Source organism: Rattus norvegicus, chromosome 9 (assembly GCF_036323735.1).
Source record: "Rattus norvegicus strain BN/NHsdMcwi chromosome 9, GRCr8, whole genome shotgun sequence".
NCBI classification, from domain to species: domain Eukaryota; kingdom Metazoa; phylum Chordata; class Mammalia; order Rodentia; family Muridae; genus Rattus; species Rattus norvegicus.
The window spans coordinates 46896486-46912786 of record NC_086027.1 but is presented as its reverse complement, the minus strand read 5'-3'; the positions used below and the strand labels follow the sequence as shown (position 1 = coordinate 46912786).

The window sequence follows — 16301 nt, the reverse complement described above, 5'->3', positions numbered from 1 at the left end:
AAATTCATTAGTAACTGGGAAAAAGTTACTAAAGAGAATACATTTATTTTCACTTTTGCTATTAGGGTTGTGAATAGGCAAAGAGGACTAGGTACATCCAAGTGAATTAGAAACAGTTGCCTCTGAGAAATAGATTCCAATAGAATTAATATGTTCTCCACTTCTTACATTAAAAATCTCATGCCTGTTTATTTTTGTTTATATGTATGGGTGCTTTGCCTGCATTTATGTCTGTCCACCACATGTGTGCCCGGTGACTGCAGAAGCCAGAGGGAGGGGTAGGATTCCCTGGCACTAGAGATACGGACAGTGCGAGCCACCATGTGAATGCTGAGAATAGAGCCTGGGTCCTGGCAAAGAACAACTAGTGTGCTTAACCACTGAGCCATCTCTCCAACTCCATGTTCCCCACATTTTAAAAAGATGTTTTGCGGCCGTTAAACACAATAAAGAAAATCAATAAAGCTTTTGGCTTTGAAGAAAAATGTGAGCAAACACAACTGATGAAAAAAAAAGTCTATACGAATTAGAATCAAAATACGATGATTATTTTGGACACGTTAGACTGTGGATTTAAAAGGGGCTGCTGGTTGCTTTTAATTCATCAGATGACTGTGCACTCCTTTTGGAACAAGAACAAAACAAGACAAGTTATCACATAGAACAAAAGGGAGATTTGATCTGGAGAAAGCTGTTTCCGCTTAAAGATTTGTTTTTGTTTTCTGAGCATTGTGCCTGCATGTATTTAAGTGCACCATGTGTGTTCACTAGCAAGGAGACCAGAAGATCATCTGGCTGGAGATTGGCTTGCCCTGTCTACAAGGAGGTGTCCTCGCACAGGGCTGATGTGCAAGCTTCTGCCCTTGCTCTCTCCCTCCCCTTACTCTGCTTCTTGGTCACAACTGCTATGGAGGTAGGAAGGACTGCCCTGACCCTAGGGACATAGGCCATACCTGTGACTGAACATGACCCACTCAGTGGCTTTATTTTGTTCAAGCTCACACTAAAGCAGCATTAGGTTAGGTAATGTTTTAATTGTTATAAGTTAAAAGTTGACCAAATACAGGGTTAAGTGTCTCTTATCTGAAATCTTTGGGACTAAAGAGTTCCAGATTTTGGACTATTTGCATATGCGTAATGGGATACCTTGCAGACGGAATCTGAGTCTAAATGTGAGGCTCAGTTGTGCTTCCCACCTTTATGCACCTTGTGCACGCTAATGTTTACTGTATCTTGGATGTCTCTGAGCTGTGACTGTAGTTAGGTGTGACATTTTCCATTTGTGGCATCGGGTGTGTTCTAAAACAGTTTCCCATCTCTGAGCATGCCAGATTTTGGATTTTTGGATTAGGGACGTCCAATCTATAATATTATAAATAGGATCAAAATGTGCACACAGTGGGTTAGAGTGAGGAGCCAGTTACCCTGCCTTAATTGGCTCTCTAGAAGTTTCTGGTCTCACTTCTAGGGAGAAAGTTCTGAGAAACCACGCTACATTGTTTCTAGGGTTAAAATCCAACTCTTCAGTTGATGGAACTTTACCAATAGACGGACTGGTTCTCCTGCTGGCTCCCAGAGGCCTCTTTTCTACACTGTCCCAGTGACTCTTTTGCTCTGGAATGATATGATGATGTCTTGTGGGGGGATCAGAAGGACTCTAAATCGACGGCTGAAGAGGCAGAAGATCAAGAGGTTGATGGCACTGATCTGAGAGTCTCTGTGACTTTGAGGACACCACGACCCGTTCCTTGTGGACATGATAATGGCCTTTGTCCTTATGGACGACATAGGTCATCCACAGGCAGATGCTTTGCTGAATTGCTTAGTTTTCAAGGCTTGGCACCGATAAAAAATGGGCTCCCATCTGACTGAGGGATGAAGGAAGCTAACGAAATGCCCAGACTCGCTGGTTTCTAATGCCCAGCTCCCTCTCTCAGGAGGAACCAAGCCACAGTGAGGAAAGTGCTGTGTACACACAAGGCCAGACTGAGCACTCATGTTTCAGTCAGTGAGTTAATCCCAAGGCTGTTGAGCCCTGTCCAGAAGGAGGCTAAGTCACCAGGGAACCACCCTTCCCACAGAGACATAAGCCCAAATCCGTGAAATTCACACAGCTGCTCAAAAGAGAGACAAGGGGAAGCTAATGTTTGTGCAACAGAGAATACTGACCTGACCACAGGTTCAAACAAGCCACCGCCAAGTCCTGGGAAATTCTTTTGGCAGTCTCACACACAACAGTGTCCCCAAGATCACACAGTGCCAATCAGATTTTTTTTTCTGGAGTCTAATGAAAATGATTAGTCCTACTTGACTTTCCTGAAACCACATTTGGAATATTGTCACTCTTGTTAACTATTGCTATTATGACTATGAGATCACAAACTTTCTCAAGAGAACATTTTTCTAGAGATCTGACTTGCCCGGGCCTTGCTCTGTCAAGTGGGCAGGGTAGACTCCAGCTCTACAGGAGGGATTTGCAGCTAGAGGGCACCAGGTGTCTGAATTCTGCTCAGGCCTGCCAGATGCCCCCAGTCTGGAGATAACATCGGGACACCTGGTTGAGGTGATTTCTCTGCAGGGAGAAAATTAGAAACCAGAGCATCAGACCCACCAGGTGCCTTCCCCTGCAGCAATCAGAGGCCACAGTGATCTGATTGGAAGGAACAGGATCCCAAGAGAGAAGGCCAGGGACATCTCTGCCTGGATGAGGGGAAAGGATTCCAAATAGGAGGGTGGTGGGAGAATTCATCCCATACTGTTTGCTTCTTAGAGTTCCTGAGATCTCGAGAGAAATCACATGTTTTCTTGAAATGAAACGTTCTAGAGCAGTTAGAGAGTATTCTCATTCAGAAAGGTTATGTATGACTCCATAAAACACAGAGAAAGAGGGAAGGTGGAGAAGTCACATCCCCTCAGTAGACCTGTTCAGCAGGTGACACAAGAGGAGGAGAGAAGTCGCTGGCCCCTGTGTCACACATTTCCTGAGGCAAAGGAACAGAGGCCGGTGCTGTCCTCCGAGAGGGAAACTTTTGCTAATGGGATGACATATTTTGTAAGCCGATCTTATTAAAGGTCTTTGAGAGTCACTTAGCTGTCAAGCATGGGTTGGAAATGGAAAATTGTGTGAACCCTTGCTGGTCAGTTTTGATCGTAGAGTTCTTCTGAATAGTCTCCTCCCCATCTTTCTCTGTGTGAAACCCTCCACTGAGGACAGGAGAGGGAACTACCTGTAGGAGATGCTTTCTAGTCGTCACTGAAGGCCCCAAGAAGGAAGAAAAGAGGATGAGATGGTAGAAACCGAGATGTTGTGCTTGCTGGTCTACCCACAGGTCTGAAAGTGTGGGGCCCTGGCTTGGTAGACACGTATGAATCAATCCCTGAAACTATTGTCCTGTGGGAGTCACGACCTGTGGTACGTTTCTTTAATGACATCTAAACATGAACACGAGAATCAAGATTCTCAATCATGGCGGCTTGGTATAACAGTCTGAGGACTCACTACAGACATGCAAAGGGAAATGTTGTGGGTGTTAAGTGAGACTTAGGTACCAGCAGAGGACCCAAGGGTGCACAGAGAGTAGAGAACGGCCACATTGAATTGTGGGGTTCAGCCCTGGCTCTAGGAGCAGAGGCTGATTAAGCTCTAGAATTAGGTTGAAAATGGCTTCTGTTTGGGAAAGTTAAACCTAGCTCCTAGAATGGAAATTCAAGGAAATTCGAGAGTCGATTACTATATCCCCTGTGTGAAGCTCTAGAGGTAAGAGCAGATAATTAGCAGCCAAGAAATTTAAATAAAGCTCAGGGAATGTGGGAAACAACAGTTCTTCTTCATATGGGAAGAACCCACATTTTAATTAAAATGTGATCGGTGATAATGTTGAACTCAGTGGAAATAGTCAAGACCTAGACTGACATTCATATTACTTTGTCATGGACTAGAATTTAAAGGCTCTTTTTCTCTGAAGGTTCATACGCTGCTGGGTTGGTCTTCAATGTGGCCATTGGAGAGGTGATGAGTCCTTTAAAAGGTGAGACAGTAGGAGACAATTGGGTCATTGGGGACTTGGCTTCTTTAAGAGGTTATTGTGGTCTCCTGGAGTGAGCAGTTTGATGTAAGAACAAGCCTAGTTCCTCCATTGTCTCTAGCTTCTTCATCTCACCATGTTAGCTCCCGTGTTCAGATGTGACCAGAAAGGCCCTTACCAGAGGCCAATTGGATAATCAACTGACCTTGAACTTTCAACCTTCAAAACTGAACTACAAACATCTTTTTTAATTTGAAAAGTTCTTAGCCTTAGGTCCTTTGTTATAGCGACAGAAAGTAGACCGAGAGACAGTCTAGCATCTAGCACGGGGCAATTTCCCTAAGGAAAACCCACACAGGATACAGTAGGATCACCCTAGTATTAAGGAGAAGCTAGCTAGGTAGCAGGACATTTCATGATAGTTGGAACACTCGAGTTCAGTCTTGGACTTTCCCAGGTGGCTAAGAAATCGTCTTCTGGGAAAGTAACACATAGTTTATGAAAAGCACAGAGACCTGGTGTTGAGAAGGAGTTAGTATGCCCTGGAGGAGTGACTAGGGATAAGTGAGACCTGGGAGACAGGCTACATCACACTAATAGGAGCCTAAGATGGGCGGCTGGAGAAATGGATTGGTGGTTAAGAGCACCCAGAGGACCAAGGTGCAATTCCCAGCATCCACAGGGTAACTCTAGGTCCAGGGGATCCAACACCCTCACACAGACACAGGAGTGCAAAACACCAAGGCATTTAAAAATAAGAAAGGGAGGGCTGGAGAGATGGCTCAGCGGTTAAGAGCGCCCGACCGCTCTTCCAGAGGTCATGAGTTCAATTCCCAGCAACCACATGGTGGCTCACAACCATCTGTAAAGAGATCTGATGCCCTCTTCTGGTGTATCTGAAGACAGCTACAGTGTACTTATATATAATAAATAAATAAATCTTTAAAAAAAAAATAAGAAAGGGAGAGATTGGGATAGGATAAAGAGGGACACAGACGGAGGTGGGGTTTTAGGTGAGAGAAATGGTGCAAGAACACTTTGCATTCAAAGATTAATCGTTGAACCCTCAGGGAACATGCCTGGGTTTGATGAGTTTGGGGCAGGCCTGGGCTGGAGTAGCTCAGAGCAGATGCACAAAGCGCTTGGCCTCCACAGAACTGAAGAACATCTCCAGGCTTGGATCGCAATAACCTGGGGGCACCTTGGGTGTGGGAACCAGCTAGCAGGTTTTGGACAATTCCATGACTCATGGGAGGAGGATGAGCAGAGGTGAGGAGTCCAGGATCAGAAGCAGGGGTGGGGACTACCGGTTCAGTCTCTCTGTGTTGGTGCTCCTGTAATGTTGAGTGAGGGTGTACAGAGGAAGGCTGGGGAGATGGTTTGCTGTGAGAGCAAGATTTGCAGGCAAACCCCTGGCAACAACATACAAGCTAGACATAGCACCATGTGCCTGTAACCCTTGTGTTGAGGAGTGGAGACGGGGATACTGGGAGCTCACTGGTCAGCCAATGAGAGATTCTGTCTTTTAAAATAATGAGGAATGTGATAGAAAAAGAACCCAACATCCTCTCAGGCTCTCCAAATGTACAGGCACAGGCATACACACACACACACACACACACACACACACACACACACACACAGAGACACACAGAGACAGAGACACACAGAGACAGAGACACACAGAGACAGAGACAGAGACACACAGAGACACACAGAGACAGAGACAGAGACACACAGAGAGACAGAAAATGATGCACTCTGTGAAATCAGAAGTGTTTCCAGAATCCCCTCACCACAACTCTTGTTTGAACCCCACACCCGCCTCTTCTTTGTGTGACTTTCACTCCGAGGTCATGGTTCTGTGACACCAGCTGAGTGAACTCTTGCCAGCAGCAGGGACTTGGGCCTTAAGTCTCTCCTATGGACACTGGACCAATCTGCCTGCGTATCTCCGAGTAACTCCCCTGCTTCGGGTGGAGCTTGGTTCATCCCAATGTAGACCCTGGGGACCCTGAGTCACCTGCCAACATACTTATCTGGGATGCCACTTCAGTACCTCACTTCCACCCCCCTGTATGGAAGGGATGGTCAGGGGACAGTTAGGGAACAGTGTCTTCCTTTTTGAGGCAGGGTTAGATATTTTTATGAAGGACCAGTGAAAACGAGGTTGCCTCCGAGATTACAGTGAGAACCAGTAGCTCAGTGGTAGGACATTGATAATCAAAGAGCTGAGCCTTGTGTCTCCCCTCCTGTCCCCTAGTCTCAGACAGTGCAAATCTCAGCAGTAGAACATTGCTCGTGTACAAATGAGATCCAAGTTGATCCCTGCGAGGTACGAGCTGGGTGTACTCACCCTGTTGGATTGTTCTCGACCAGAGATGATCTTATCATGGAGCAAGACAGAGCATACTTGTTTTGGCTGATCTTAATGAGAGCACTCCGAGGGCAAAATTCCTGCAATTGCACCAAAAGAGGTCATGTCATTGAACCCAGGAAGCCCTTGATCTGTGAACAACATTATTGCAGCTCAAGCCGCATTATCATAGCTACTGGTCATTACCCTGTGGAGGAGGCCATTCAGGAGCAGGTTAAGCTCAGAGCTTTGCATTGTCTTTTTTTTTTTTTTCCTGAATTAAAGTCAGTTTTTTCCTTTCTGTCATTCCTCTAAATTCCAGGTCAATTGCTAAGTCTATCCTGGTTAGTTGCAAATGTACACACGCACACTATACACACACACACACACACAGATATACACATACACACACACCACACACACATACACACATACCACATACACAAGAAACACACCACACAAACACACATACTATGCACACATACCACACACACCACACACACTACATGCACACATACACACATATACTACACACACACTACACATGCACATACACACACACTACATACACACTACATATGCACATAAACACACACTACACACATAACACACACCACATACACATACACACACTACACACACATTACACACACACTATACACACCACATACACAAGACACACAACACACAAACACACATACTATGCACACATACAACACACACCACACACACTACACACATACTATACATACATACACACACCACACACACTACATGCACACAGCACACATACACACATATACTACACACACACTACACATGCACATATACACACACTACACACACTACACATGCACATAAACACACACTACACACATAACACACACCACATACACATACACACACTACACACACATTACACACACACACCACACACAGACACACACTACACAGACACACACTGTACACACACACACACACTCACACGCACACACATCTTTTTGCCTCTTGTTACAACCTCAGCCATCTCTTTTCTGGGTAGCTGTGACCATAACCCTGTAGCTAAACGTCCTGCTTTCCTGCTTTGAGGTTTCCAGAATCTCTATGAGCATATTTTCCAATGTCCTTTCTCCTGATCATAGCATTCTGGTCCCCAGGGCCTTTTTGCCCTGGGGTGAACAACAAAGTCACTCTCTGGAATCTGAGACCTTTCTTTAAGGACCTCAGGCCATCCTGTGCACATCTCTCCGTTCCCCGAGGCTGGTCTTGGGACGCCATTTTACATGTTCCTGGCTTGCTTGTTCCCAGTAGATAGTCTCAAGCAGAACTGCACATGGGGATGCACATCCAACAGATGGACCATGAGGTAGCAGAGGAGGACAGGACTGAGAAGGCACCAGGAGGTGCCTCTATCTACAGGACTGGCAGAGGCGCACAAGAAGATACCCAAAAGAGCGGTACTGAGGCTGGAGAGCTGACTCCGTGGATACGGGATTGCTGTGCAAGCTTGCGTGTTGTTTGGGTCCCTAGAACCTATGGAAAGGCTGCATGGGCACTTTTCAGGCGGAGCCAGTATCCCTGGCTGGCTAGATGGGTTGAGTGAACTCCAGATTCCAGCAGGAGACCCTGCCTCAGTAAATAAAGTGGAAGGTGGTGGAGGCTGAAACTTGGTGGCAGCCTCTGGCTTCTACACACATCTGGACATGCATACAGACACATGTGTATAACGCATACAGAGTATGGGAGAATGTGGGAGGGGGAGAGAAGAAATGTATACACAGAGAGAGATAGAGATAGAGATAGAGATAGATAGAGAGAGAGAGAGAGAGAGAGAGAGAGAGCGCCCACAGTGAGCCTGTCCAGCTCTACCCAAGTGACTCTCCCACATAGAAACAAGAAGACCATGTGCTCTCAGCATGAGCAGAATCCAAACCACAAGGCACTCTAGAGTAGGGGTGTGGACAGCGTGTTCCTCCGTCTTCTGCCCAGCAGGAAAGCCCTTTTTGGGGTGGCCACTTACTCTTCGGTTGTTACACTTCAAAACTGTGTAGAATTTCTCTGAAGCCACATTGTGATTTGGAAGAGCTATAACAATGGCGGGGACGTAGAAGTCAAATCCTTTGCTTGTCATGATTTTCGCAAACACGTAATCCCCAACCTGTAGGAGAAAGTCATTTGTTCACAGAGTTCATACATAATTTAAGCTTTTTTCAAGACCACTCCAGATGACTGGCAGGTACCGGTGAGAAAGTCATATAGAGCTTTTCTCTTCTTTTCCTTTTTTCTTTTAATCAGATAAGAAAGGGTTCCAGAATTCTCTAAGTTGATTTGTCGCACCTACAATTTTTTGAGCACTTTGGAAAACCCAAGGCATTTGGCAGCTGGCAGGGGTCCAGGGATAGTCAGCAAGACGGAGAAGATTCTGGAACTCAGAGAGATTGGCAGAAATGAAGCCAGGGTGAAAGAATATCTAGGGTGCTTGATATAGGGAGATGGGGACCGTGTCCTCAGTGTTGGAAGGGCTGTCCCCCAGATAAAGGAAGAGTGGATTTGGTGAATCGTCAGTCCCAAGCATAGACATGAAATCCATGGTGAAGGTCACTGTGATAGTTTGTATATGCTTGGTCCAGGGAGTGGCACTATTAGAAGGCGTGGCCCTGTTGGAGTGGGTATGGCCCTGTTGGAGTAGGTGTGGCCCTGTTGGAGTGGGTGTGGCCCTGTTGGAGTGGGTGTGGCCCTGTTGGAGTAGGTGTGGCCTTGTTGGAGTAGGTGTGTCACTGTGGGTGTGAGCTTTAAGACTCATCCTAACTGCCTGAAAGTCAGTCTTCTGCTAGCAGCCTTCAGATGAAGATGTAGAACTCTCAGCTTCTTCTGCATTCTGCCTGTCTGGATGCTGCCATGCTCCCACCTTGATTATAATGGACTGAACCTCTGAACCTGTAAATCACCCCCAATTAAATATCTTTTATAAGAGTTGCCTTGGTCATGGTGTCTGCTCACAGCAGTAAAACCCCAACTAAGTCATACACAGGTTTAGATAGTTTTTGCAGAAGAGGCTGTCAGGTACCTGTCAGTAATCAGGAGAAGGGTGCTGGAGGTGTGTTGTGGGTTTGAGCCAGGAAGTAGGAAAAGGCCAAGGCTAACCCATCTGATCCCTCCCTAGCTTGCACCGTGCAGGAAACAGCAACACAAGCCTTTGAAAGGCTTTCCTTCTGTTTTGCTGTCCCATCTTGGTGTCAAGATGGTGGCAGGGAGAAGATCCAGACATGGTGTAATGCTTATGCATTTGTAATCAGATGAGAACACATTTGTCTGTCTCATTTGTGGAAGGCACACGGGGGGCCACTGTATTATGACATCACAGGTCGGCGGCTACAAGCTACAAGGTCACAGAAATCACTGGTTCTAACATAATGGATGCCGTCTTCTGTGCTGAGAGCTTCAGGAGTCTGGGAGTCACATAGTTTCCTTCCCCCTTGAGACAAGTGTCTCCAGATATTATATAGGCCACTCTATGCAGTGACCAGCTACATAAGAGGGAGTTGACCCATCAGTCACCAGCAGAGAAATTACTAGGTAATGGGGACCAGTAACTAGCTGCTACTTTTCCTGCCCAAACACAAGCTTCCCTGCTGGAGCCCAAGAGGGCCACAAAGTGACCTTGGCATCCTCTGTAATCTAAAGTCTGTGGATGGTATAGATCAGTGGTTCTCAGATTTCCTAACACTGCAGCCCTTTAATATATAGTTCCTCATGTTGTGGTGACCCCAACCATAAAGTTATTTTGTTGCTGCTTCAAAACTGTAATTTTGCTTCTGCTATGAATCCTGATTCAAACATCTGTGTTTTCTGATGGTCTTCCGCATCAGCTATGAAAGGGTCATGTGCCCCACCCATCCCCACCCCCAACCCCAAGGGGTTGTGAATCCCGGGTTGAGAACTGCTGCTATAGAGTCCCAGAAGGGATCAGAGAACAGGTACCTGAAGTTGTGGACAGGGCATGGCGCCCCCAATAGGCGTGATGAAGGAGATGGGTACGACCTTGGTATCACCATACCTGAAGTCTACCAAGGCGTGGGAGGAACTCACACATTTCTTCACAACCCCTGGAAGAGTCAGAGAAAACACAAACGTGAGGACAGGGGCGGGTTTGCTCCCACTGTTCTCAGTGCTGGGCCACAGCATACATCTGTTTAAATGAGCACACCCTTTTAATCCGTGCAGGAGGAAGAGAAAAGTCAGATACAGTTTGTTACCTTCTGGGGCTGAGTGCAAAGGCGAGAAATAGAATGTTCTGGTTTCAGGGGTGCAGGAGGAGTGCTCGCTCATTCAGCACCGGCAGCATCTGTCCTGCTGGTTGTTCTGGAAACGTTCCCTATTGGGCACCTCCCATCACCAAATCTCCTTATCTGTTTATTCTAATCCTATGCCCTGCAGAGACTGAGAGTGGGTGGTTAAATTTCTAAAGTAAAAAGGAAATGTAAGTGCCCAGCTAAATCAACTTTTCACTTAATGTTAGAGAAAGAAAAGGTAACTGGACACATGCCATGGCTTTTCTAAAAAAGAAAAAGAAAAAAGGAAGGAAGGAAGGAAGGAAGGAAGGGAGGAAGGAAGGGAGGGAGGAAGGGAGGAAAAACCAGACCAGCAAGTAATTTGTCTTTTGGTTATACTCAAATAGAACATTGCATATATCTTTCTAATCTTATATTTTTATCTATTTAGAAATGGGGTCGCAGTTTGTAGCTCTAGCTGGCCCAGAACTCTCTAACTAGACCAGGCTAGCCTTGCATTTACAGGGATATGTGTGCCTCTTCCCCCTAAGTATTGGGATTAAAGGCGTGAGCCACCATGTCTGGCCGGTTTGATCATCTTTTTCAGGTATGTGTAGTGCTGTGCTGAGGACCGGGCACAGGGGCCGTACATTTAAGGTAAGCATATGTAATTAACAAAGTGTAGCATGTGATTCCGTGCTGTTGGTGCCACAATCTTAGCAGGGGTTTGTAAGGACAGAGTAACTGAGGTCCAGGTTGCTGAGTGATTGCTGTCAAACAGCTAATACAGGAAAGAGGGAATTCAGATGCGGGACAGCTTGGGGTTAGCCGGCCAGAAACATATTTAAAGGGGTACCCCACTTCCTCTGCCCTTTTTCCCCCATTGTAACTTGTACGTATGATGCAGGGTAGAGACTGATATGAGTTTCCTGGTGTAAGTTGCTTCTTGTCATGGATGGCAGGAAGAATGGCCCGGTTTCCACGGTGATAATCTTATCATGTTTGAAATGAATCTTCCTCCTTGCCTGTCAGAGTCTGAATAGAGCAGGCTATCCACCGGTTGCCCACTTCCACCCTGTAGGAAATAGTCACTTCCTCTCTAGAGAGCCCACATGGAGTCCTCCAATAGATAGGGCCACAAGGGACCACCTTGCCATGATCCTAGGATTGCAGTAGCAGCAGCCAGGCTGAGTGTGCCCCAGTGTAGACCTATCTTCAGGCGATGGACACCAGTTCCTAACTGCTGTGCCGCCTTCTGCCGATGCCATTTAAACCAGCCATTTTCACGAGGAAGGACTGGGAGGTTTTGAACAGCAGTTATGGGAAAGAAACCCCCCCCCCCAGTAGATTGTTAAAACCTATTTGAGGGTAAATTACAAACTCATACCGACCATGCGGTCCAAGTTACTATCACTAAAGTGGACAGATGGACATCACTCACCGCTGAGCAAGATGGCACCTGGGTGACGTCACCCGGGTTGTCTTCTGGGCAGGAACGTAAACAACTCTAAGCTAAGCTAAATTGAGTAAGGTCGTCCTGTAACTGTCCTACCATTAATGTCGGTGCCGTGAATGTTTACACTTAAAAAAAAAAAGGTTAAATAAGAGTTCTACAATAAGGAGCTTTGTGTGGTGACACACACCTTACATCCTGGCGCTTGGGAGACAGAGGCAGGTGGATCTCTATGAATTTGAAGTCAGTCTGGTCTACAGAGCGAGTTCTGGACCAGCCGGAACTATAGAGTGAGACCTTATCTTTTAAACAAAATAGGAAGCACAAGGGTGCATGCGAACCAAATGTAACACATGACTCTGGCTTAGAATCTGTCCAAAGAGCAAGGCCATTCTCAGAAAAGCAGCAAAGGCACGAGGCACAGAAACGCTGCAGTAACGTGGATTCTCTGAAGGTCATTACTGTGCTTGTGTTAGGATGGCACCCGTGTTTTTGAAAAACAGGGTTGTGATGAGAGCTACCTAACCTCTAAAGTATAGAAAAGACATGTGTGTGTCTGTCTGTCTGTCTGTCTGTGTGTATATCTGTCTGTCTGTGTGTGTATGTCTGTGAGCAGGTCTGTGTCTGTATCTATATGTGTTTGTCTGTGTACATATCTGTGTGTGTTTGTGCTTATGTATGTTTGTGTGTCTATCTATATGTGTGCATGTGTGTCTGTCTATATGTGTGCATGTCTGTCTGTGTGTAGGGAAGAAAATTGAAAATGTGCAAAAGTAAAAGACTCAGGACAATAAAATGTGACAAAAGGCTGAAAATTAGTAAATCTGGGCAAGGAGAATTTAAGAATTCTCTATTTTCCTTATAACTTTCCTACAATTTTTATTTATGTTTTTTTTTTTTTTTTTAAGAAAAACTGACTCTGCAGGGGAAGTTGAAGTCTCCAATTTAAAGGCGATTCCTTGACTTTAAACACTGGGAGAAGGTACTTTAGGTGGCTGTGGTGTTAGCCCTGTCTCTCTGTCCCCCGGCCGGGGCGCAAACAGATTGATGCTGGAGCATCTGACATGCTTCCCTTCCCTGTCGTCCTGGCAGCGAACAGACCCCAGTCCATAAGCCATCTGCCTGGGACACGGTCCTTTGTATGTTCCACTTAAGAGGCAGGTTCACTTAGGATCGCCTCCGTGGTGGAAATTCAGAAAATCGAGATGTCTCCCCAGAAATAGCTTCCTGTGATTCCCCTCTCAGCCCCAAGGAGGGAAGCCTCATGCCTGCCCATCCCCTCAGCACAGCATTCTCGCATGCTTCCACTAGTTCAGATGCTTGGTTCCTTTCTCGTGGATCTCCTCTCATCCAAGCAGCTCCAAGCTCGCTTCCCAGACTTCAAAGCCGAGAGCTTAGTTGACAGTTCTATCCACATGCTGACTATAAGCCAAATGTTTTGCTGAAGCTGTTTCTCACGACCTAGAGAGATTATCTAATTAAATTTGGTTAGGGGCGAGGCTTCTGAACTTTAGGTTTTGGTTCCTTATGGGCCTCTCTAGGGTTTCTCCAAGGTTATCCTTTGCCTACTGACCCTTCTCATGTTTCAATGGCCATCCTTGAGTTCACGTTCCAGAAGCTGTGTCTCCATACAGAGTTCCTTTCCAAACTCCAGACTCCAGTGGCTTCTCTAACACTTTCTGTTGGGCACCTCACAGGCACCAACACTTCATATCCAGGTCTTTTATCCATACCATTGAGCCATCTCTCCAGTCTATCTCCGGGCTTTAAACTCGCAATGCCCTGAGAGCAAAGTTCAAACTCCTATACTTAACCTCCCTGAAAAGTTTTATCGCTAATACAACTCGACACAAGCTGGAGTCATGGAGAGGAGCCTCGATTGAGAAAATGCCTCCATAAGATCAGGCTGAAGGCAAGCTTGTAGGGCATTTTCTTAATTAGTGGTTGATGTGGGAGGGTCCGTCCCATTGTGGGTGGTGCCACTTCTGGGCTAATGTTCCTGGGTTCTAGAAGAAAGCAGGCTGAGCAAGTCACAGGGAGCAAGCCAGTAAGCAGCACCCCTCCACGGTCTCTCCATCAGCTTCTGCCTCCAGGTTCCTGCCCTGTTTGAGCTCTTGTCCTGACTTCCTTCAGGGACGAACAGTGATGAAACAGTGTAAGCCAAATAAACCCTTTCTTCCACAACGTGCTTTTGGTCGTATGTTTCGTTGCAGCAATAGAAACCCTGACTAAGACAGCCTTAGTGTTTATCCGTGATCTCTTGTGTCCCAGTCCTGGCCAGAGTTGCTTTCCTATCTCCAGACGAAATATCATTCCTCACTGCTAGCTCTTGCCGGATATTACTTTCACTGCCCATATATGCCCCTTTCGTGGTTCCATTCTAAATGCTCCTGGCTGATTCCTGCAGGAACCGCATCTTGCAGGATGTCTGGGGTACGTCTTTCAAGTCAACTCAGTTAGTCTGTCTGCCTTTCCTGAGATGTGTTCCTCACAGTCCAGCTTGGGGCCTTTCTTCTAGATAAATCTAATGGAATCTCCTCCTTCCTCATGGCCTCCTCATGTCTTGTTTCCGAGGGGCTTTTCCTGAGCCACCCGATTTAGAATTGCAGCCTCCTCTATGACACACTCGATTCTCTCTCTGGATCCATTTATTTTTTTTTCCCTCCCTTACAGTACTGTATTTAACAGACTATGCATTTTTACCATTTACTTTGTGGCTACCCTATGTCTCTTGGTAAGAAGCAACTTCCCTGAAGACAAGAATGTTCATGAATTTGTTCACTGTATCACACAGGCCCGTCTGGGACTGACGAGATGACTGGGGAAGTTAAGGCGCTGGCGGTCAAGCCAGACGACCTGAGTTTGAGCTCTGTAACCCATGTGGTAGAAGCGGAAGATAAAGTTTTCCAAGTTGTTCTCACAAGCGCGTGCTAGCGCGCGCGCGCGCGTGCGCGCGCACACACACACACACACACACACACACACACACACACACACACGCCTGCCCCTACTCCACAAATAAAACAAATAAATGTAGACGGGCATGTTCAGAATATTATACACATGTGTAACACAGTAGGTTGCCGTAGAAATTGTTCACTATGCAAATGAGAGGTGAGAAGAAATGTCATTTTCTAGTACTCTTTCGCCTCACATACGGGAAGGAAAAGAAGCGTTGTTTTGAGAAGAAGACTTTCTTAGTACCACACATGAAATGTCCGTGTTCTGGGGAGGGCTCAGGGCTGACTGCTCCCCGGTGCCACGTTCATTAGTGAACGCGTCTGAAGGGCATACCTGGGAAATAGAAGCCGTTCTCCTCACATCTGGCAATGACCTTCTGGCCTTTGAGAGGGTCTAGCTTTCTTGATTTGATTTTCTTTGTTGGATACCCTTGCAATTTATGCTGCTGAAAAAGAGCGACAGTAAGAACTGATGAGCCATAGGCAACACAGACAGTAAAACCATGAAATGTAGGCAGCCCGTGGTCGCCTCTGCTCCCTCGGGACACCTCTGCCCTGAGTTAATTAAAGATCTTCTTTCGCTCCCTTTTCATCTTCATTTCCTCCTCTTCCTCCTCTACCTCCTCTGCCTCCTCCCCTCCTTCCTCTCCCCCTCCTCCTCCTCTTCCTTATAACTTTATTCTTTTTCTCATTCATTCATTCATTCATTCATTCATTCAGGTGACATCTCAATCTCAGTCCCTGCCCTCTACTCCAGGCCCCCCACCTCACACAGCCCCCTCCACCCCCAACCCTCCCTTTCTTCCCTGATAAGCGGCGGGGCACTCCCTGAGCACCAACCCACACTGGAACATCAGGTCACCGCAGGACAAGGCACATCCTCTCCCACTGAGGCCAGCCCAGGTAGCCCTGCTAAGGGAACAGGATCCACAAATAGGCAACAGAGTCAGAGACAGTCCCCACTCCAGTGGTTGGGAGACACACACACAAGGACCGACCTACACATCTGCTAGATATGTGCAGGGGGCCTACGTCTAGCCCATGTATGTTCTTTGATTGACGAGTCCATCTATGGGAGGTTCCAAAGGTTCAGATTAGTTGACTTAGTCTTTTTGTGGCGTCCTTGTTCCCTCTGGCAATGACCCTTTGCATAAGGGTTCACTTGGCACTCTATCTATCTATCTATCTATCTATCTATCTATCTATCTATCTATCCATCCATCTATCATCCATGTA

At 46.5% G+C, this 16301-nt stretch overlaps 1 protein-coding gene across 12 annotated transcripts in view; it reads right to left on the bottom strand.

Moving 5' to 3' along the window:
• The window catches only part of Vwa3b (von Willebrand factor A domain containing 3B), a 169130-nt gene that overhangs the window by 2650 nt on the left and 150179 nt on the right, over positions 1-16301 (bottom strand). For 9 of the 12 annotated variants that reach the window (XR_010054626.1, XR_594349.4, XR_005489105.2 and 6 more), the window contains 4 exons: positions 15400-15511; positions 10363-10487; positions 8402-8539; positions 6382-6482 (listed from right to left, as the gene is read on the bottom strand). Coding sequence is in view for 3 of the 12 variants with exons in the window: in XM_063267597.1 (XP_063123667.1) it covers positions 6382-6482; positions 8402-8539; positions 10363-10487; positions 15400-15511 (476 nt within the window). In the remaining 9 variants the exon portion in view is untranslated. The remainder of the gene's footprint in view (positions 1-6381; positions 6483-8401; positions 8540-10362; positions 10488-15399; positions 15512-16301) is intronic. The other 3 variants (XR_010054627.1, XR_001839791.3, XM_063267598.1) reach the window with 1 other exon arrangement.